We start from the raw sequence: 24926 nt of genomic DNA, 5'->3' as shown, positions 1-24926 counted from the left end.
TCCACCACGTATATCATCAAATATGTAATGTACGCCTCCCAGTGTGAATTAAATCTCACTACAGGTAACGTATTTATTTATTGGCCAAAAGTAGTTTACCAGCGTGCTAGGAAGGACCTGTTAGGTTATATCATCAAGACCAGAATTTGGTAAGACATATTTCCCCTTTTTTGTACTTGAAACTATGTAACTTATATTTTAATTATTGAAATTGTGTTATATACATATTAAGATACTAACAAATTATATAAAATTTGTTAAGCCCAATAATTTTTTCTTTATATATACAGTCCACAACCAAATTTAATACAGCCAGTGTTACTGGCTTGGAATATTTTGTTTTTCAAATTCTAGAATTATATGTTCACATTAAGGTCCAGACGTGAATTGGGGAGCTGAGACTTTGGGCATCGAAGGAGGAGTAATGTGGTAACCCATCATTTCTAAGTCCTACATGTTTCCGAGGTACATCAACATCAATAAGTGTAATCTGTTTTTGATGTGCCAGAGTTCTCCCCAGTTGTGTGTGAAATGTTAATTCAGGACTGTAACAGTGAAATTCACCTACATAATTTCCCAGTTACTACTGAGTGCACATGAGATGAACTAAGTTACTCAACAGTTCTAATCAAGACAACACCAAACCATCCTCACTATTCACGAATTCTTTATCATTCTCCGCTCTTTTCACAAAGTCCAAATGTTCTCTGGCATACAAGAGTGTTAAACTCTGATCAATGGCATAAATGAATATATTAAACATTGCAAAAATAAAACATGACGAAACTAGTATACTTCTCGTTTCATTTTGTCTATGTGGTTCGCGAGTGTTATTGGAATGAGTGACAAAGGTGAACAAAAAATATGTTGTTAAAGTGCTATAGAGTTATTACTGACCTACTGTATTGACATCCCAGGTGACAATCCTCGCACCCCTGGCGGCCAGCTTCAGGCACAGCAAACGACCGATGCCCGAGCCACCGCCTGTCACTAGGGCCAGCTGACCCTCGATGACCTTCCTGCGGAACTTCCTGGGCACCAGGGTTTTGAAGAGTGACTCAAGGGCATAGTAGATGGAGGCCAACAGAGCCCCCAACACTCCCAGCAGTAGCTTCACACCGTTCAGGCAAGACATGATCTTCCACACTGTCTAGCGCCACCAACTGAGCGTATCAGGTATCAGCTTTGAAGCACTTGCCAGAGGGATGGAACAGTGGTGGTGGTGGGTAGACACACTGCTTCACACTGAAACTCTGCCGCTCCTCCTAGCCTCTCGCGCCCCTCCTCTATCCTGTCAAACAAGAACAATTATGTAGTTGCCACAGATTACAGAAATTAAAAACTTCGCTCCCTCTTTTCTTGACACATTACCAGTAACACTTGACCATAAGGTTGGAGGTGTGATATGACCCCCTGAACTGACAAATTGCATCAGTTCACCTATTTATAATGAGCGGCTCATGTCCTTTCGCTTGCTGTTTCATTATTCTTTAACAACTCAATAGAAACGATCACTTTCCTGACACTACTCAAGATAGCAAAGGTCACAAAAATACACAATGGTGATGACCCTGCAAATGTAAACAACTACTTACCGTTGCTATCCAAAATCTTCGAGAAACTCGTGCACAAGAGATTATATTCATAAATAACAAAAGAAAGGCACAATACCGTTATTGGAACGATACACAAATAACCCGCACATAGAAGAGAGGAGCTTACGACGACGTTTCACCTCCTAGCCTATATATACTCCCTCTTCTCTCCTTTTCGTTAGTGTGACTTTGTAAATGGTCCAAGTCGAACAGAGACGTAGTCGTAAGCTCCTCTCTTCTATGTGCGGGTTATTTCTGTAGATTATATTAATTTGTAACAGCACAAATTTGGATTCAGAAAAAAAACAAAAGCACAAATGACGCAATTGTAAAAATGCTAGACCTGCTCTACACGGTTCTGGAAAATAATGAATATCCATTATGATTCTTTATTGACCTAAGGAAAGCTTTTTATACAGTCGACCACGGCATACTACTCCATTATGGTATAAGAGGCCATACCCTTGCCTATTTCAAATCCTATCTTACTAACAGATATCAATACGTCTCCATCAATGACAACCTCATCAACACGACCACTTGATACTGGAGTGCCACAGGGTAGTGTCCTTGGCCCCCTGCTCTTCCTCTTATACATCAATGATCTTCCCAATGTATCTCAACGCCTTAAGCCTATTCTCTTTGCTGACGACACGACTTATGTCATCTCCCACCCAACTTTTGCCTCACTCAACACCATTGTTAACGAAGAGCTAGTAAAAACATCGACCTGGATGACTGCCAATAAACTGACACTTAATACTGACAAAACCTTCTATATTATTTTTGGTAACAGAGCAGGTGTTGCACAAAATCAAGGCAAATTCCTGGGCCTACACCTCAACAGCAACCTGAAATTCAGCACACATATCCAACACATAACAAAAAAGTATCCAAAACGGTTGGGATCCTCTCTACAATACGTCGCTATGTACCTCAATCAGCCCAACTCACACTACACTATTCTCTTATCTATCCCTACCTCACCTATGCTATTTGTGCCTGGGGTTCAACAGCAGGAACCCACCTAAAGCCAATAATAACCCAACAAAACGCCGCAATAAGAATTATCTCGTAATCCAATCCTAGGCAACACACCGTCCTCACTCTTCAAATATCTAAACTTACTCACCGTACAGAACATCCACACCTACTACTGTGGAACCTATATTTACAGAACCATAAATTCTAATATTAGCCCTGAACTAAAACACTTTCTTGATAGTTGTAACAGGACCCATAGACATAATACCAGACACAAAAATCTCTGACATTCCTCGTGTCCGGCTAAACCAATTTGATGAACATAAAAAGGCCTAAAATCTGGAACTCCCTGCCTGAAAACTCTAGAACTGCAGACTCAATCACCATTTTGAAAACTACTGCCAAAAAACATTTAATCTCCTTAACACACCCAATCATTAGCTAACCAAATGAAATGAAAATCACCTTCTTTCCTTTTTGTATCATAAACACAACCAAAACAATATAGTCCTACTCTCGTTATCTGTAATTCCCTTAATTTATACTTACACTCACCTAAATGACTGTAAACATAAAATTCCTAATATAGCTATTGCTTATTAATCTTAAATTAGTCCTAAGTCCACCTATGACACACTTCCAATATATAAACTTTAATGGAAACAGACAAATCCAATCCCACTGCTAAATTTACCATTTGTAATATTATTATATGACTCGTACTACCTCAATATTGTAAATCTACTTATGTATGTTCCTAGCTAGGTATCTAATTATGTATTTATCTAATAATGTATGTTCAAATGTACTGCTCCATGACCTATATCAATATAGAGTAAGAATTAATATTAGTCTGCACGAAATGCCTAGGCATGTTAGTGGCCTTCTTTGTAATTAACATTTTACAACATATAAACCAAACATTGTAAGCACTATAAGGAAAAAAAATTAATTTTAATTTTAATTTAATGTTTGCATGTATATTTTTAAGACACATCTTGCTGATTTCCTTGTAGCCGTCACTAACATGCAAGTATTAAGGATTAACGCCCAATTTTCTTTTTCCTTAAAAATATTTCTTATGTTTACCATCACCCTCACATAGTGTTGAGACGGTCTGTGACCAAGTCCATTCTCACACCACGAGTCATATATATGTAGATTTAAACCTTTCTTGGTGCTACTCAGTCAGTTTCTTGGTGCTACTCAGCCAGTTTCTTGGTGCTACTCAGCCAGTTTCTTGGTGCTACTCAGCCAGTTTCTTGGTGCTACTCAGCCAGTTTCTTGGTGCTACTCAGCCAGTTTCTTGGTGCTACTCAGCCAGTTTCTTGGTGCTACTCAGCCAGTTTCTTGGTGCTACTCAGCCAGTTTCTTGGTGCTACTCAGCCAGTTTGTTGGTGCTACTTAGCCAGTTTGTTGGTGCTACTCAGCCAGTTTCTTGGTGCTACTCAGCCAGTTTCTTGGTGCTACTCAGCCAGTTTCTTGGTACTACTCAGCCAGTTTCATGGTGCTCAACCACCGCGTTGCTACATCTGCAAACATAAGAATGAAGGAACAATGGGGACCTATTGTCCCATACTAGGCATGTTCAACTCACACTCACATATACTCGTGCAACTCATATTTACAATTACCCAAAGTTCTCACCTAAATGACGTTACGTGAGAGTGTTCCAATCATCCACCATTCTACTGACAAACGAGTACTTCCCATACCCTTTCTAAATCTAAATTTGTCCAACTTGAACCCATTGCTGCGAATCCTATCTTGTTACCGTCAGTACATAATTCTGGTTCCCTTTATTTATTGTTGTTACAAATTGTACACTTCAATGACAATACCCCTAATTTTATATCTTTCCCAGGCAATCTTCATATGAAAGGTTTCTGATACATGGGATCAACTTTGTTATCTTTTTTGAACGATTTCCTGTGCATTTATGTTCATTCTGTAATACGGAAACCAGAACTAAGCAACATAATCTAGAAATCTTTACCAAAGATATATAAAGTTAATGTAAAATCTTACATCTATTATTTATACCTCTTAATATAAAGCCAATTATTCTATTAGTTTTATCGCGAACACTTAGGCACTAAGTCTTTTGCCGCATTCACTTTGACTAAGAGCTACATTACTTAGTAGTATATAAATACCGTAGTTATTATTTTATCTAGGATTAGAACCTTACACTTGTCACCACTGAATTGCATTGCCCTCTTCATGATATCAACTTATTCAGGTCATCCTGTAGCTTTCTAAGTGTCCTCATCAGAAGACGCCAACACTGACCACTGCATCACACCACTTGCAGTGTGTCCCATACATGATTTTACTCCATTAATACAAACTCTTGTTATTTATCAGTCAACTGTGCCTTGACCAAGGAGATATTATTATTATTATTATAATCAAAAAGAAGCGCTAAGCCACAAGGACTATACAGAACCAAGGAGATAATTCTCCTCCTATACCATGTGGTGCTAAATTCTTCATCAGTCTCCCGTGTGAAATTTTCTGAAAGGCCTTACTTAGTATTACATTCTTTATCTTGGTCTACAGGTTTAAATACCCAAGTGAAAAAGGGTCAGCAAACTCGTGAAGCAAGAACTCTCTTTTTGTACAGGTGTCACACTGGTCATTTTCCATTTATCAGGTACTGTACCCATCTGCTGTGATCTCTTGTAGAGCTACTGTTTTCCAAGTTCCTCTTTCATATTCCTTTAGAAAGCTTGAAAACAGCTCGTCAGGGCCTGGGTACATCTTGTGACTTCGATCTTTCATAATTTATTCTCGTCCTGACCTGTAAAATTATTTATTTCTATAATTTCATTTGACATAATGCTGACTCTAGAACCAGACGCACCAAACATCACCACCCTGACATACTGTTGACTGGTACCAGATGCACCAAACATCACCACCTTGACATACTGTTGACTGGTACCAGACGCACCAAATATCACCACCCAGACATCCTGTTGACTGGTACCAGACGTACCAAACATCACCACCCTAACATAATGCTAACTCTAGTACCAGACGCACCAAACATAACCACCCTGACATAGTGATGATTCTTGTACCAGACGCACCAAACATCACCACCCTGACATAGTGATGACTCTTGTACCACACGCACCAAACATCACCATCCTGACATAGTGATGACTCTTGTACCAGACGCACCAAACATAACCATCCTGACATAGTGATGACTCTTGCACCAGACACACCAAACATAACCACCCTGACATAGTGATGACTCTTGTACCAGACGCACCAAACATAATCACCCTGACATAGTGATGACTAGTACCAGACGCACCAAACATAACCACCCTGACATAGTGATGACTCTTGTACCAGACGCACCAAACATCATCACCCTGACATAGTGATGACTCTTGTACCAGATGCACCAAACATAACCACCATGACATAGTGATGACTTGTACCAGACGCACCAAACATAACAACCCTGACATAGTGATGACTCTTGTACCAGATGCACCAAACATAACCACCCTGACATAGTGATGACTCTTGTACCAGACGCACCAAACCTAACCACCCTGACATAGTGATGACTCTTGTACCAGACACACCAAACATAACCACCCTGACATAGTGATGACTCTTGTACCAGACGCACCAAACATCATCACCCTGACATAGTGATGACTCTTGTACCAGACGCACCAAACCTAACCACCCTGACATAGTGATGACTCTTGTACCAGACGCACCAAACCTAACCACCCTGACATAGTGATGACTCTTGTACCAGACGCACCAAACATAACCACCCTGACATAGTGATGACTCTTGTACCAGACACACCAAACATAACCACCCTAACATAGTGATGACTCTTGTACCAAACGCACCAAACATAACCACCCTGACATAGTGATGACTCTTGTACCAGACGCACCAAACATCATCACCCTGACATAGTGATGACTCTTGTACCAGACGCACAAAACATCACCACCCTGACATAGTGATGACTCTTGTACCAGACGCACCAAACATCACCACCCTGACATAATGCTAACTCTAGTACCAGACGCACCAAACATAACCACCCTGACCGAGTTATGACTCTTGTACCAGACGCGCCAAACATCACCATCCTGACATAGTGATGACTCTTGTACCAGACGCACCAAACATCACCAAACTGACATAGTGATGATTCTTGTACCAGATGCACCAAACATCACCACCCTAACATAATGCTAACTTTAGTACCAGACGCACCAAACATAACCACCCTGACAGAGTGATGACTCTTGTACCAGACGCACCAAACATCACCATCCTGACATAGTGATGACTCTTGTAACAGACGCACCAAACATCACCACCCTGACATAGTGATGACTCTTGTACCAGATGCACCAAACATCACCACCCTGACATAGTGATGATTCTTGTACCAGATGCACCAAACATAACCACCCTGACATAGTGATGACTCTTGTACCAGATGCACCAAACATAACCACCCTGACATAGTGATGACTCTTGTACCAGACGCACCAAACATCATCACCATGACAATCAAATTTCCAAGGGCACGTCAGCAGCTCACTGACGCCGCCAACTTTCTTGCTTTACGTTTTGCAATCTCGGCAATAAAAACCTCAACATTCAGTTCAAATCGTCACCTTGTGCACTCTCTAAATTGTTTGCGTTTTTCAATGCTCATCGACGCAGACCTTATTTATTTAATATCTCCAAACAGTCGTAAACACAACAAATTCACAGATTATAATTTGTAATATTTTAGGTTGCAAAAAATAAAAAAGTTTCTTTGAAGGTTCGTTCACCTATTAATAATATACTCTTTATACATGGATGTGTCCATACAATTATATATCAATATATATGTATGAATATATAAAGCTATACATGGTAAGTTATACCAATTGTGCACAGCCCCAGGGACCCATGCGCTAACATTATGGATATATTCCAAGTCAGAAGGTATAACAAGACGGCTAAATGATAGCTAAATGGCCTTGAAGCCTAAATATTGGACTAATTATGCACCTCTGTAATCCTCTGACAACACTAGGGGATGGGTATGGAGTGCATAATAAAAACATCAAACTAAGCAGCCTCGTCTACAAATGTTCGAGAAATTTATTAAAAAACACTCAGGTGGGGATCCACTTATTTTCTTTGAGCCAGCGGCAATATGACTGACTTAGGCCTGAAGCTGTTCATGAATTTGATCAATAATTATTGGTTATTTTCAAGAACACTTCTTCTGATCATAATCCGAGGAGTAGCGAGCCAGCGGCAACATGACTGACTTAAGCCTGAACAGCGCTGTTCATGAATTTGAGCAATAATTATTGGTCATTTTCAAGGACAACTCCTCTGATTATAATCCAAGGAATGGAGTTCGATTTGAAAAAAGAATGAAGAGTGAGAATAAGGGGACATCAGGAAATCAAGGCTGGAACACAAAAATCAGTTTGTTATGCCATAGAATGAATGTGGATTTTTTTTGTTTATTTTTATAGAGGACACTAGATAGTGTGAGCCTGTCGGGATGTTGAAAATAATGATAATAATATAAATAATTTATTATCGACACATGGTAGTGACTATAATTCTGCTGTGAAAAAACCAGATGACACCAGCAGTCTCGTCCTTGGATCACACGATCAGTGTTAATGTGAATGCAAATACTTGAGAAAGAGTGAACACGTTATTTTTTTGTGATAACCTGAATCCTCTACAATTTCAAGCTCAGGAACTATCTCCTCTTCTGTAAATGGGCATCACATTTTCCATTTTCTATTTCTCCAGTACGGTACTCGTAATCCCTCCCCCCCCCCCATATAATCTGCACCACAAAAAATGGGGACTGTGACTGTTTTTATTTTTTAAGATCATTTCCATGAGATATTGAAACTAAATAACTTGTGATCGCTTTCTCCAAACTCTTCATTACCTTCAAGATTATTTATTGAAGACTCCTCGCTTTGGTTTTGCCACAAACTGGTTTACAAAGAACCGGATTATGTCTAAAAAATTTATAGACTATATTTCCTCTTTAACTTCTCCAGTCAGTTTCACCAAGGTTAAATCGCCTAATCAAGCTACATTTTCGCATCTAGATGCCTTAGTAGTTGAGTCTCTTAGAAGTTTACCGTGGTCCTTAGCTAAGTTTCAAGGTCTGTAGATCACACCTAAGATTCAAGAAACTGCAGCTGTACAAATTCCGAATCTGTCGACTCCACTTTTATTTCAGTTTCTGATGCAATGGTTTAAATTTTCAATAACATACATGGCAACTCTGTCCCATTTCGTGTTGACTATAAGTGTGCAATAAAATGTTAGGTAAGAGGACACGTGCAACTAATGCGACTCTGCCACAATAAATTATTATAATGAAGGGGGAGCGCTAAACTCATAGGATTATGCAGCACCTTTGGGGGGATGTGGAAGGTATTCAGGCTTAATTCAGGGAACTGGAGCACAGATCCAATTCCCTAGATCAAAAGCCCCTCACCAGTGTCAAGGAACCTTCCTTGAGGGTTGCCACAGTAAAATGTCGAATTAGTTGCACATGTATCCTTTTAGCTAACATACTGTCGGTAATTCTACCAACATTAATACAATAAAATATGCCCTGTATGTGGCATTCAGCAGCCATATCCCTATTTTTTCAGATTGAATCACGTCTCGGTTATTGCAGAAATGTTTCCTGCACCTACAATTACTTATAGTTCATTTGTTTTATTCCTTGCACCACGACTATTTTTTATAACAGATGCGAGTTTTTTTTTTCCTAGACTTTGTCCTCTGTATCTTCGTAGACCAATTCCAAATCCTTGTACTTAGCCAGCAACTCTTTTCTCCAGTTTCCCAACATCACTGCCTCTTAACATTGAGGCAGATAATTGAGTTGTTCCCATTACCTGACATATTATCTAATCAGTTAACTACATCACCCATACCTGGTCCAGGAAAACACACCTGTCTTGCTTTCTTATCCCTGTTACAAAATGCTCGATTCATATATCTAATTTGAGAACCTCCGACAATAAACTATCACATGATGAGGGATTCATTCTACCTGACTTCTTGTCACCATCTGTTTACTCGTTCTGATGAACAGCAACTGAATCTGTAATAAGTGATGCATATTACGAAAATGATTATACCTTTTGAATTTACACTGTAAAAAATGCAAATTTGCCTATTTGCAAACATATTTAATAAACATGGAACTGTTGGTTTCCGTGATGACTGGAAAGTACTGCTAGTGAGTTTTTCTCAAAGGAAGCTTCGTGGTGGGTTGTGTAAGTTTTAATCTGCTAATTTTATTAAACAAACTGTCATCTGGGCAATAACTAGAGAATGCTTCCAGTTTGACTCCGACCTTAAACTCTTGTGTATTAGGTCAAGTTTTAGACTGATGAACATCAGAATGGTATACGATACCGACAGGTTGGTAGGTAAGACACATAAGCAACAGTTAGGCTCCTCAGTTTCTCCTATAATTCCCATGTGTTCTACCCTCTGATGTGACCTAGCCTGCTGCCAGCTACTCAAGATTCAAGACTTCAACTACCACAAGTTCGATGCAACAGTCCCTGCTATTCCTGTTCTCAAGTCTGCCCCACGATCGCCTTAGCTGCTGGGTTAAGCCCTGGCTCTGTTTCTCTGACTAAGAACACTCCTCTCCAGAGTTATTCTTCATCTGTCCCATCTTCCCCGCTCATCCCATTGGGATCTTACCTGAACTTGTTTGCTTTGCTTGCTTGCTTGATCTTCAGATAGTTCCTGACTATGGAACTGAACTTCTCCAGGCTGAGGGACTGACAACCTCAAATTCTATGACTTCAAGGGTGATGGACTGATTACATCATCTTCACATCTCTACTGTTCCTGCCTACTTTCTGTATTCGACTGAAGAAGCCTACTGTGTAGGCGAAACGTTTCGGAATAAAGTTGCCTAACTGTTGCCTATGTGTCTTACTTTTAGACTGATCTTGGGCTTTCTAGGTGCCATTTTGGCATTCTTGTTAAAGAAATTGGGAAAATTGGAATAATATTTTTCAAGCAACAATCTGTGAAAGCTAGTGATGGGACGGTACCAAAATCTTTGATACCAATACTGATACTCGATTTTATGCTGATACCGATATTATCAAAATTTCTCAGTACCATCAAAAGCAGCCAGTAATCACCAGTACAGATACCAATACTCAATTTTAGCTAATACCATCAAAATTAGCCATTACCCACTGATACCGGTACTTTGGCACACCACTACTTAACACTGCTAGAGGCACATCAGTTACCTAAAATCTTCAACGCCAAGAACTTGAGAATGCAACCTCTGAAAGGCTTCAATCTTAGTGCTAGTGTATTTTGCGAAATTGATGTGTGATAAGTAGAGAATGTCTTTTCTGACTAGCTTTAAACACTTAAAGGTGGTGTAGCTTACTCATTGGGAGGGTCGAATTAATTTAGGGCGGGGAAGGTTCTCGATTTTTAGATTAGATTTTGCCACCGAAGTGGCTAGTTTATTGTGCACCCCATATCCATCCTGTGGAGGGTAGCGCGAGAGCATGTGGATACACAAAAGGTCTAGGAACTAGGCCCCAAAGGGTTAACAAGAATACATAGGGATTTATATCTACATATCTATAGTTCAATTATCTGTTACAAGCAAATTTAGCAAATTTAGAAAATTTGCTTAGTATATCTGGTATCTTATTTTCATTAATAAGATATTTTGACATGTCACATAGGTTATTATACTGTCTATCTCTGTATTCCTCAATAAGTGGACAATTAAGCACATAGTGTTCAAGACAGTGACCAAGCCTAAGCCTGGCCACTACAACATCAGTCTGTTTACATTGCACGTTGCTCCATAAACATACTTATCTATATTCATGTTATAGTGGGTTATAGATCTACTCAGTGTGCCTCTTTAATGAAGAAATTGCATACCTTTTCTCAGTGGTTTCAAATCTTCATCACTGATATTAAACTGCATTAGAAACTTATCTGCACTCTTTAAATGGGGTTAGGCTTACAGGGACCGAAACATATCTCGTTCTTATTGCTTTAAAAAAAAATTCTTCGTTCATTATCTTAACGTATTTATTCCTGATCCTTCAGTTCGCTTCCCTCCCCCTTTCTTTGTTCTACTTTTCGTCCATGTTTTCTTAATAACTTTGGCTATACTACTGATTAAACCTGGACTTGCTTTTTTATTTCTATATATTTACATACTTGAAGAACCTGTCTGTAGCTTCTTTGTTTTCCTGGGTGAAGTCTAGTGAGTTCTGTGGCGTTCTCTAATTTAATTTACTCTTCTGGGGGTATTTTGATGTTGGGTAAGGTCTCTTAATTAAAAAGTTGGCGTTACCCTCTTCTTCCTTTGATGAAACCTGATTATTTCATTTCCCAGGTAAGTTTCCCCATGATGATGATGATGATGATGATGATGATGATGATGATGATGATGATGATGATGATGATGATGATGATGATGATGATGATGATGATGATAATGTGTTACTTTGGTATGCGATCAATATAGCCAACGTGATCTACAAAAGTCAAATTCTACTTTGGTATGCGATTGGAACTTTTGAATCTATTAAGCTTCTTTTAATTGTCTGAGTGTTTGCTCCAGTGTTTGGACCAACATGATGTCGCTGGGTTAGGTTAAGTTAGGTTAAGTTAGGTTAGGTTAGGCTAGGCTAGGTTAGGCTAAGCTAGGTTTGGGTTGGTTTGGTTAGGTTTGGTTGGGTTGGGTTAGGTTAGGTTAATACTTTTCTTGTTGTAGATTGCATACCAAAGTAGCTTCATGACACGTAGATCGCATACCAAAATAGTACCAATAATAATAATAATAAATAGTAACTTCTTATATAGTCACTTGCCCATGAACATGATCAAGGAAGTTCTTGCCGAAGATTGTGTAAAATATTAACTCAAGCCTTGTTAATTCATGTTCTTCTCCCCGTTTTATGTTGGTGGGCGTAAAGTCATGACTTCTCAGCGTAGATTCACCGTGCAGTGTCTCAGTGCTGATAACTTTAATCCCAACTTTAGGGATTAAAGTAATTTAATCTTGACTAATGATGAACAAGTGACAAACAGCCATAATTAATAATCCACGTGTAGTCAATAGGCTTTAAATCCTATTAACCGCCATGACTTAACAAAACTCTTACATCAAAATTTTTTCACAGACTTATTTTGCGTACTTGTGTCATCCTACATCCCCTCATCTTCAATGGACCATTAACCAATTGAAAAGGAGGCTATTTGACAGGTTATTCACAAACGTGAGATATAAAACACCGACTTGATGCACACAGAGGCAGACTGAACACTTTTGCTTGGTAAACGTGTCGCTTGGAGGCTAAACTTTTGTGGAAAATGAATGTAACTCCAATTTCTTAGATCAGGAACCTTTTAACAGGAACACGACACTCCAACTGAAGGACTTTGATTACAAGTCACGATCACTAAAATAGCTAAGTCTGTTAGTAAGGAATAAAAAAGTAATAGTACCAAGACAAATAACTCGCACCTAAAATATAAAACGTATGACGAGGTTTGGATCCGTCCTGGACCACTGTCAATCACAAATAAAAATATTTTAAAGACACCCTTCAAATATGGGGCGGGGATGCTGAAGAACTCTTGATCCAAAGAATTGGTGCTATTCTTTCCTTCTTTGGGTTAAACCTGATTGCTGTCATTCCCTGGACGATGAATAATGATGATGATGATGCTATTGCCGTTGCCGCCGTCTCTGTTGCTGCCGCTGTCTGTTGCTGACGCCGTCTCTGTTGCTGCCGCTTTATCCAAAATCTGATGTTGATTTTCTTTCAAGATGTTGTGTTGCTGGTGAAGGGCTCTTGATCCAATGAATTGGAGATACCCTCTCCTTCCTCTGATCAAACTTAAATGCCTTCCACCCCGTCCCATTCTCAAGGCGCCGTGTTACGCATACATGTTTGCCGGTTTCACTTAAGTATAATAATAATAATAATATTGAATTAAACAAGCAAATTACTCTGAAGACAAGCAAGGTAACAAGAGTATATCATCTCAAGGTCATGAATACTGATTAGGATAAGGCTTGGGTTTGTACCTAAACTTCAAACTGGAGGGTGCGCCAACCAAAAACACTGTATACTATCATTCACTGTCTCCCACTACTTGGTTCACACAGCTGGTATACATTTAGATTACATCAACTGCGCAACAAGCGGCGAGAAATGCAACTAACTCTAATTTTACTTCGTTATTTTTTGTGCTTCAGTCTCAGTGTTCATCTCTTTAATGTTTCTGTGAATCTTCAAAAAACTATTTTCTCTAATAATAATAATAATAATAATAATAATAATAATAATAATAATAATAATAATAATAATAATAATAATAATAATAATTAGGTATCATCAAAGAGGTAGTACCTGTAAGTGGTATTGTGCAGGTGCCCTCTGATTCAATTTTTTTTAAAGTCATTCCCGGATTTGGTTTGAATGCAAAAACTTGAGAAAAATTCTCTTTTGATCAGATTCAAACTTTCAACAGTGGTGGATCCTACTAAGAAAGTTGAGACTCATTAATATACAGGTGTTAATTTTCCACGTTTATTTTTTAAAATGATGTAACACTCCTTTTCGTGAAATAAGTTAAGCATGTCTCCTCTGAGTCTTTAATGACTCGTGAACATGATGGTAATCAATAAGTTCAAGCTTTGTAGCTGCAAATTTGTCAATTTTCTAATACAATTAATAAACTTGGAATAATTGAATTCCAACCAATACCTAGAGAATGCCTCTTCGGATCGGCCTCAAACTTCATTTTTTTTTTTTGCTGATGTGATTTTCTGAAAACAGCTTTGTATTCTTTTGGGGTTAAACACGGTCCCTTCAGGGGACTCCCCTTTAATTCACTTATCTATTATTAATAATATGTAGTCTCTTCACAATACTGAGAGAGTACTCTAATCATACTACAGAGCGGAAAAGTAATGTGAGGGACCTGGGAGTGATAATGTTTGAAGAACTCACTTTCAAAGATCACAACAATGGCACGTGATATCATAAGTGCGAAGAAATTGAAAGGATGTATAATGAGAACGTTCAAGGCTGGAATACTGCTGTACATTAACATCTCTATTCAAAGCATTCATGCAGATTTATAGAGTGTACAGAGAACTTTTATTGCACATATAAGTTCCGTCAAACACCTTAACTTCTGGGAACGCTTGGAAGCACTTCGACTTGTATTCGCTGGAACGCAGGCGAGAGATATATCATAATCTACACTTGGGAAATCCTAGAAGGAATGTTTCCTAATCTGCACACAGAAATCACTCCTTACGAAAGCAAAAGACTGGGCAGGCGGTGCAAAATACCCCTAATGAAAAGTAGGGGCGCCATTGGTACACTAAGAGAAAACATAATAAGTGTCCGGGGCCCAAGACTGTTCAACAGCCTCCCACCAGGCATAAGGGGAATTACCAATAGACCCCTGGCTGCCTTCAAGAGGGAGCTGGACAGATAATTAAAGCCTGTGCCGGATCAGCCGGGCTGTGGTTCGTATGGTGGACTACCTCCGGCCAGCAGTAACAGCCTAGCTGACCAGGCCCTGATCCACAGGGAAGCCTGGTCGTGGACCGGGCCGCTGGGGCATTGATCCCCGGAATACCCTCCAGGTAGGCTCCAGGTGTGTAGGTTGCTTGAGGAAGCCTGTACCTATCTTGATCGACCCTTCCTTGTTTGACGGTGAACCCACCAACCTCCCAGCTCAACTCCATATGCAACTTCACACCTGTACAGTTTGTTTTATTTAGGCAAGGCAATATAGATAATTATTGTACATATAAGTAATCTGAATTTCAACTTCAATAATTATAAATAAAGCTCGAACTATAAACTGTATATTACGTATTTACAAATCTTTAATCTTCTCAATAATTAGATTTAGGTACCTGGAGTTTACCTGGAGAGAGTTTCGGGGGTCAACGCCCCCGCGGCCCGGTCTGTGACCAGGCCTCCTGGTGGATCAGCGCCTGATCAACCAGGCTGTTGCTGCTGGCTGCACGCAAACCAACGTACGAGCCACAGCCCGGCTGATCAGGAACTGACTTTAGGTGCTTGTCCAGTGCCAGCTTGAAGACTGCCAGGGGTCTGTTGGTAATCCCCCTTATGTGTGCTGGGAGGCAGTTGAACAGTCTCGGGCCCCTGACACTTATTGTATGGTCTCTTAACGTGCTAGTGACACCCCTGCTTTTCATTGGGGGGATGTTGCATCGTCTGCCAAGTCTTTTGCTTTCGTAGTGAGTGATTTTCGTGTGCAAGTTCGGTACTAGTCCCTCTAGGATTTTCCAGGTGTATATAATCATGTATCTCTCCCTCCTGCGTTCCAGGGAATACAGGTTTAGAAACCTCAAGCGCTCCCAGTAATTGAGGTGTTTTATCTCCGTTATGCGCGCCGTGAAAGTTCTCTGTACATTTTCTAGGTCGGCAATTTCACCTCCCTTGAAAGGTGCTGTTAGAGTGCAGCAATATTCCAGCCTAGATAGAACAAGTGACCTGAAGAGTGTCATCATGGGCTTGGCCTCCCTAGTTTTGAAGGTTCTCATTATCCATCCTGTCATTTTTCTAGCAGATGCGATTGATACAATGTTATGGTCCTTGAAGGTGAGATCCTCCGACATAATCACTCCCAGGTCTTTGACGTTGGTGTTTCGCTCTATTTTGTGGCCAGAATTTGTTTTGTACTCTGATGAAGATTTAATTTCCTCATGTTTACCATATCTGAGTAATTGAAATTTCTCATCGTTGAACTTCATATTGTTTTCTGCAGCCCACTGAAAGATTTGGTTGATGTCCGCCTGGAGCCTTGCAGTGTCTGCAATGGAAGACACTGTCATGCAGATTCGGGTGTCATCTGCAAAGGAAGACACGGTGCTGTGGCTGACATCCTTGTCTATGTCGGATATGAGGATGAGGAACAAGATGGGAGCTAGTACTGTGCTTTGTGGAACAGAGCTTTTCACCGTAGCTGCCTCGGACTTGACTCTGTTGATGACTACTCTCTGTGTTCTGTTAGTGAGGAAATTATAGATCCATCGACCGACTTTTCCTGTTATTCCTTTAGCACGCATTTTGTGCGCTATTACGCCATGGTCACACTTGTCGAAGGCTTTTGCAAAGTCTGTATATATTACATCTGCATTCTTTTTGTCTTCTAGTGCATTTAGGACCTTGTCGTAGTGATCCAATAGTTGAGACAGACAGGAGCGACCTGTTCTAAACCCATGTTGCCCTGGGTTGTGTAACTGATGGGTTTCTAGATGGGTGGTGATCTTGCTTCTTAGGACCCTTTCAAAGATTTTTATGATATGGGATGTTAGTGCTATTGGTCTGTAGTTCTTTGCTGTTGCTTTACTGCTCCCTTTGTGGAGTGGGGCTATATCTAATAACTGATATATCTTTAATGATAATTTATATTAAATTATCATTAGAGATATGTCAGTTATTATTTATTTAGCATAGTCTAATGATGATTAGTTTAGCTAATAATTGTTGTACCCCACGTACATTGCATATTGTAACAAATACATTATTATTAATCATAATCATGGGAGCACTAAACCCGTAGGGGTTATCCAGCGCCTGAAGGTAATGGGAGGCAATCAAATCTAATCCAAGGAAGGCGATATCAGGTAAAAATCCTTGGATCAAGAGCCCCTCATCAGCATCCTTGAGGGTTTAGTTTAATATATTATGCACCCCGTACCCCGTACTGAGGTACATAATGGGTCCAGGAACTGGACCTTGGACCCATGAAGTCACAAGTTACAAAGGTAATGAATCATTAAGCTAGTAAACTTACTTACTTACGTTTATACAAAGTACATGAGTGATTCACACACACACACACACACACACACACACACACACACACACACACACACACACACACACACACACACACACACACACACACACACAGGAGAGATAGGGGGGACATGATAACGACATACAAAATACTGAGAGGAATTGACAAGGTGGACAAAGACAGGATGTTCCAGAGATTGGACACAGTAACAAGGGGACACAGTTGGAAGCTGAAGACACAGATGAATCACAGGGATGTTAGGAAGTATTTCTTCAGCCACAGAGTAGTCAGTAAGTGGAATAGTTTGGGAAGCGATGTAGTGGAGGCAGGATCCATACATAGCTTTAAGCAGAGGTATGATAAAGCTCACGGCTCAGGGAGAGTGACCTAGTAGCGATCAGTGAAGAGGCGGGGCCAGGAGCTCGGACTCGACCCCCGCGACCTCAACTAGGTGAGTACAACTAGGTGAGTACACACACACACACACACACACACACACACACACACACACACACACACACACACACACACACACACACACACACACACACACACACACACACACACACACACACACACACACACACACACACACACACAGGGAGCAAAGTCAGGGTATTTTTTCTTGCGAGGACAAGCAGGAATTCAGTTCACTGGCCACCCTTAACAAGACAACCCAGGGATGCTGCTGCGTCGATGTGTGTATTGACTGGTCAGCTTCCTTGTCATATTTAAGCAAACACCTTCCAAAATATGGGTCAAAGAGAAAACTAGGGTCACTTACTTTTGCTATTAATGAATGTAATCAGTGTGAATAAGTGAGGAGATGCAAGACACATGTATGGTGCCCAACACGAGCGAGCGACACACCCTCACCTCTCAGACACTGATCAACAACTGAGTTGCTGGGAGCTACAGTCAGCCACTCCGAGCTAGCCAGCCCAGCCACTCAACCAGCAGTCTTGAGCCATCAACCATTCAGCCACCAGCAACTCAGCCAGCAGTCTTGAAGCCACCAACCATTCAGCCACCAGCCACTCAACCAGCAGTCTTGAGCCATCAACCATTCAGCCACCAGCAATTCAGCCAGCAGTCTTGAAGCCACCAACCATTCAGCCACCAGCCACTCAACCAGCAGTCTTGAGCCATCAACCATTCAGCCACCAGCAACTCAGCCAGCAGTCTTGAAGCCACCAACCATTCAGCCACCAGCAACTCAACCAGCAGTCATGAAGGCACCAACCATTCAGCCACCAGGCACTCAGCCAGCAGTCTAGAAACCACCAACCATTCAGCCACCAGTCACTCAGCCAGCAGTCTTGAAGCCATCAACCATTCAGACACCAGCCACTCAGCCAGCAGTCTTGAAGCCACCAACCATTCAGCCACCAGTCACTCAGCCAGCAGTCTTGAAGCCACCAACCATTCAGCCACCAGCCACTCAGCCAGCAGTCTTGAAGCCACCAACCATTCAGTCACCAGCCACTCAGCCAGCAGTCTTGAAGCCACCAACCATTCAGCAACCAGCCACTCAGCCAGCAGTCTTGAAGCCACCAACCACTCAGCCACCAGTCACTCAGCCAGCAGTCTTGAAGCCACCAACCATTCAGCCACCAGTCACTCAGCCAGCAGTCTTGAAGCCACCAACCATTCAGCCACCAGCCACTCAGCCAGCAGTCTTGAAGCCACCAACCATTCAGCCACCAGCCACTCAGCCAGCAGTCTTGAAGCCACCAACCATTCAGCCACCAGTCACTCAGTCAGCAGTCTTGAAGCCACCAACCATTCAGCCACCAGCCACTCAGCCAGCAGTCTTGAAGCCACCAACCATTCAGCCACCAGTCACTCAGCCACCAGTCTTGAAGCCACCAACCATTCAGCCACCAGCCAGTCAGTCAAGTCTTGAAGCCACCATCCATTCAGCCACCAGTCACTCAGCCAGTAGTCTTGAAGCCACTAACCATTCAGCCACCAGTCACTCAGCCAGCAGTCTTGAAGCCACCAACCATTCAGCCACCAGGCTCTCAGCCAGAAGTTCATGCAGCCACCAGTCACTCAGCCACCAGTCACTCAGCCACCAGTCTTGAAGCCACCAACCATTCAGCCACCAGTCACTCAGTCAGCAGTCTTGAAGCCACCAACCATTCAGCCACCAGCCACTCAGCCAGCAGTCTTGAAGCCACCAACCATTCAGCCACCAGTCACTCAGCCACCAGTCTTGAAGCCACCAACCATTCAGCCACCAGCCACTCAGTCCAGTATTGAAGCCACCAACCATTCAGCCACCAGTCATTCAGCCAGTAGTCTTGAAGCCACCAACCATTCAGCCACCAGTCACTCAGCCAGCAGTCTTGAAGCCACCAACCATTCAGCCACCAGGCTCTCAGCCAGAAGTCATGCAGCCACCAGTCACTCAGCCACCAGTCTTGAAGCCACCAACCATTCAGCCACCAGGCTCTCAGCCAGAAGTCACGCAGCCACCAGTCACTCAGCCACCAGCCAATCAGCCAGCAGTCTTGAAGCCACCAACCATTCAGCCACCAGCCACTCAGCCAGCAGTCTTGAAGCCACCAACCATTCAGCCACCAGCCACTCAGCTAGCAGTCTTGAAGCCACCAACCATTCAGCCACCAGCCACTCAGCCAGCAGTCTTGAAGTCACCAACCATTCAGCCACCAGTCACTCAACCAGCAGTCTTGAAGCCACCAACCATTTAGCCACCAGTCACTCAGCCAGCAGTCTTGAAGCCACCAACCATTCAGCCACCAGGCTCTCAGCCAGAAGTCATGCAGCCACCAGTCACTCAGCCACCAGTCACTCAGCCAGCAGTCTTGAAGCCACCAACCATTCAGCCACCAGTCACTCAGTCAGCAGTCTTGAAGCCACCAACCATTCAGCCACCAGCCACTCAGCCAGCAGTCTTGAAGCCACCAACCATTCAGCCACCAGTCACTCAGCCACCAGTCTTGAAGCCACCAACCATTCAGCCACCAGCCAGTCAGTCAAGTCTTGAAGCCACCATCCATTCAGCCACCAGTCACTCAGCCAGTAGTCTTGAAGCCACCAACCATTCAGCCACCAGTCACTCAGCCAGCAGTCTTGAAGCCACCAACCATTCAGCCACCAGGCTCTCAGCCAGAAGTCATGCAGCCACCAGTCACTCAGCCACCAGTCACTCAGCCAGCAGTCTTGAAGCCACCAACCATTCAGCCACCAGTCACTCAGTCAGCAGTCTTGAAGCCACCAACCATTCAGCCACCAGCCACTCAGCCAGCAGTCTTGAAGCCACCAACCATTCAGCCACCAGTCACTCAGCCACCAGTCTTGAAGCCACCAACCATTCAGCCACCAGCCACTCAGTCCAGTATTGAAGCCACCAACCATTCAGCCACCAGTCATTCAGCCAGTAGTCTTGAAGCCACCAACCATTCAGCCACCAGTCACTCAGCCAGCAGTCTTGAAGCCACCAACCATTCAGCCACCAGGCTCTCAGCCAGAAGTCATGCAGCCACCAGTCACTCAGCCACCAGTCACTCAGCCACCAGTCTTGAAGCCACCAACCATTCAGCCACCAGGCTCTCAGCCAGAAGTCACGCAGCCACCAGTCACTCAGCCACCAGCCAATCAGCCAGCAGTCTTGAAGCCACCAACCATTCAGCCACCAGCCACTCAGCCAGCAGTCTTGAAGCCACCAACCATTCAGCCACCAGCCACTCAGCTAGCAGTCTTGAAGCCACCAACCATTCAGCCACCAGCCACTCAGCCAGCAGTCTTGAAGTCACCAACCATTCAGCCACCAGTCACTCAACCAGCAGTCTTGAAGCCACCAACCATTTAGCCACCAGTCACTCAGCCAGCAGTCTTGAAGCCACCAACCATTCAGCCACCAGGCTCTCAGCCAGAAGTCATGCAGCCACCAGTCACTCAGCCACCAGTCACTCAGCCAGCAGTCTTGAAGCCACCAACCATTCAGCCACCAGTCACTCAGTCAGCAGTCTTGAAGCCACCAACCATTCAGCCACCAGCCACTCAGCCAGCAGTCTTGAAGCCACCAACCATTCAGCCACCAGTCACTCAGCCACCAGTCTTGAAGCCACCAACCATTCAGCCACCAGCCACTCAGTCCAGTATTGAAGCCACCAACCATTCAGCCACCAGTCATTCAGCCAGTAGTCTTGAAGCCACCAACCATTCAGCCACCAGTCACTCAGCCAGCAGTCTTGAAGCCACCAACCATTCAGCCACCAGGCTCTCAGCCAGAAGTCATGCAGCCACCAGTCACTCAGCCACCAGTCACTCAGCCACCAGTCTTGAAGCCACCAACCATTCAGCCACCAGGCTCTCAGCCAGAAGTCACGCAGCCACCAGTCACTCAGCCACCAGCCAATCAGCCAGCAGTCTTGAAGCCACCAACCATTCAGCCACCAGCCACTCAGCCAGCAGTCTTGAAGCCACCAACCATTCAGCCACCAGCCACTCAGCTAGCAGTCTTGAAGCCACCAACCATTCAGCCACCAGCCACTCAGCCAGCAGTCTTGAAGTCACCAACCATTCAGCCACCAGTCACTCAACCAGCAGTCTTGAAGCCACCAACCATTCAGCCACCAGCCACTCAGCCAGCAGTCTTGAAGCCACCAACCATTCAGCCACCAGTCACAGCCAGCAGTCTTGAAGCCACCAACCATTCAGCCACCAGCCACCAGCAGTCTTGAAGCCACCAACCATTCAGCCACCAGCATTCAGCCAGCAGTCTTGAAGCCAACAACCATTCAGCCACCAGCCACTCAGCCACCAGTCTTGAAGCCACCACCATTCAGCCACCAGTCACTCAGCCAGCAGTCTTGAAGCCACCAACCATTCAGCCACCAGTCACTCAGCCAGCAGTCTTGAAGCCACCAACCATTCAGCCACCAGCCACTCAGCCAGCAGAAGCCACCAACCATTCAGCAACCAGCCACTCAGCCAGCAGTCTTGAAGCATTCAGCCACCAGTCACTCAGCCAGCAGTCTTGAAGCCACCAACCATTCAGCCACCAGTCACTCAGCCAGCAGTCTTGAAGCCACCAACCATTCAGCCACCAGCCACTCAGCCAGCAGTCTTGAAGCCACCACCATTCAGTCCAGTCTTGAAGCCACCAACCATTCAGCCACCAGTATTGAAGCCACCAACCATTCAGCCACCAGTCATTCAGCCAGTAGTCTTGAAGCCACCAACCATTCAGCCACCAGTCACTCAGCCAGCAGTCTTGAAGCCACCAACCATTCAGCCACCAGGCTCTCAGCCAGAAGTCATGCAGCCACCAGTCACTCAGCCACCAGTCACTCAGCCACCAGTCTTGAAGCCACCAACCATTCAGCCACCAGGCTCTCAGCCAGAAGTCACGTCACTCAGCCACCAGTCACTCAGCCAGCCAGCCACCACCATCAGCCAGCAGTCTTGAAGCCACCAACCATTCAGCCACCAGCCACTCAGCCAGCAGTCTTGAAGCCACCAACCATTCAGCCACCAGCCCCTCAGCTCAGCAGTCTTGAAGCCACCAACCATTCAGCCACCAGCCACTCAGCCAGCAGTCTTGAAGCCACCAACCATTCAGCCACCAGACACTCAGCAAGCAGTCTTGAAGCCACCAACCATTTCAGCCACCAGCCACTCAGCCAGCAGTCTTGAAGCCACCAACCATTCAGCCACCAGCCACTCAGCCAGCAGTCTTGAAGCCACCAACCATTCAGCCACCAGTCACTGAGCCAGCAGTCTTGAAGCCACCACATTCAACCATTCAGCCACCAGCCACCCAGCCAGCAGTCTTGAAGCCACCAACCATTCAGCCACCAGCCATTCAGCCAGCAGTCTTGAAGCCAACAACCATTCAGCCACCAGCCACTCAGCCACCAGTCTTGAAGCCACCAACCATTCAGCCACCAGTCACTCAGCCAGCAGTCTTGAAGCCACCAACCATTCAGCCACCAGTCACTCAGCCAGCAGTCTTGAAGCCACCAACCATTCAGCCACCAGCCACTCAGCCAGCAGTCTTGAAGCCACCAACCATTCAGCAACCAGCCACTCAGCCAGCAGTCTTGAAGCCACCAACCATTCAGCCACCAGTCACTCAGCCAGCAGTCTTGAAGCCACCAACCATTCAGCCACCAGTCACTCAGCCAGCAGTCTTGAAGCCACCAACCATTCAGCCACCAGCCACTCAGCCAGCAGTCTTGAAGCCACCAACCATTCAGCCACCAGTCACTCAGCCAGCAGTCTTGAAGCCACCAACCATTCAGCCACCAGTCACTCAGCCAGCAGTCTTGAAGCCACCAATCATTCAGCCACCAGCCACTCAGCCAGCAGTCTTGAAGCCACCAACCATTCAGCCACCAGCCACTCAGCCAGCAGTCTTGAAGCCACCAACCATTCAGCCACCAGCCACTCAGCCAGCAGTCTTGAAGCCACCAACCATTCAGCCACCAGTCACTGAGCCAGCAGTCTTGAAGCCACCAACCATTCAGCCACCAGCCACCCAGCCAGCAGTCTTGAAGCCACCAACCATTCAGCCACCAGCCATTCAGCCAGCAGTCTTGAAGCCAACAACCATTCAGCCACCAGCCACTCAGCCACCAGTCTTGAAGCCACCAACCATTCAGCCACCAGTCACTCAGCCAGCAGTCTTGAAGCCACCAACCATTCAGCCACCAGTCACTCAGCCAGCAGTCTTGAAGCCACCAACCATTCAGCCACCAGCCACTCAGCCAGCAGTCTTGAAGCCACCAACCATTCAGCAACCAGCCACTCAGCCAGCAGTCTTGAAGCCACCAACCATTCAGCCACCAGTCACTCAGCCAGCAGTCTTGAAGCCACCAACCATTCAGCCACCAGTCACTCAGCCAGCAGTCTTGAAGCCACCAACCATTCAGCCACCAGCCACTCAGCCAGCAGTCTTGAAGCCACCAACCATTCAGCCACCAGTCACTCAGCCAGCAGTCTTGAAGCCACCAACCATTCAGCCACCAGTCACTCAGCCAGCAGTCTTGAAGCCACCAATCATTCAGCCACCAGCCACTCAGCCAGCAGTCTTGAAGCCACCAACCATTCAGCCACCAGCCACTCAGCCAGCAGTCTTGAAGCCACCAACCATTCAGCCACCAGCCACTCAGCCAGCAGTCTTGAAGCCACCAACCATTCAGCCACCAGTCACTCAGTCAGCAGTCTTGAAGCCATCAACCATTCAGCCACCAGCCACTCAGCCAGCAGTCTTGAAGCCACCAACCATTCAGCCACCAGTCACTCAGCCACCAGTCTTGAAGCCACCAACCATTCAGCCACCAGCCAGTCAGTCAAGTCTTGAAGCCACCATCCATTCAGCCACCAGTCACTCAGCCAGTAGTCTTGAAGCCACCAACCATTCAGCCACCAGTCACTCAGCCAGCAGTCTTG

The 24926-nt window shown here is 44.2% G+C and overlaps 1 protein-coding gene across 2 annotated transcripts in view; it reads right to left on the bottom strand.

Annotated features, from left to right (window-relative positions):
* LOC128687120 (epidermal retinol dehydrogenase 2) overlaps positions 1 to 18428 on the bottom strand; it is a 156521-nt gene extending 138093 nt beyond the window's left edge. For both annotated transcript variants that reach the window (XM_070096158.1, XM_070096225.1), the window contains exons 1-2: positions 18286 to 18428; positions 898 to 1291 (exon numbers count right to left, since the gene is read on the bottom strand). In XM_070096158.1, the coding sequence (XP_069952259.1) occupies positions 898 to 1135 (238 nt within the window). In that variant the 5' untranslated portion in view covers positions 1136 to 1291; positions 18286 to 18428. The remainder of the gene's footprint in view (positions 1 to 897; positions 1292 to 18285) is intronic.
* Positions 18429 to 24926: the final 6498 nt, after the last annotated feature.

This window comes from Cherax quadricarinatus, chromosome 1 (genome assembly GCF_038502225.1).
Source record: "Cherax quadricarinatus isolate ZL_2023a chromosome 1, ASM3850222v1, whole genome shotgun sequence".
In the NCBI taxonomy this organism is placed as follows: Eukaryota; Metazoa; Arthropoda; class Malacostraca; order Decapoda; family Parastacidae; genus Cherax; species Cherax quadricarinatus.
The sequence above is the reverse complement of the archived record's forward strand: the minus strand, read 5'-3'. Positions and strand labels throughout refer to the sequence as shown.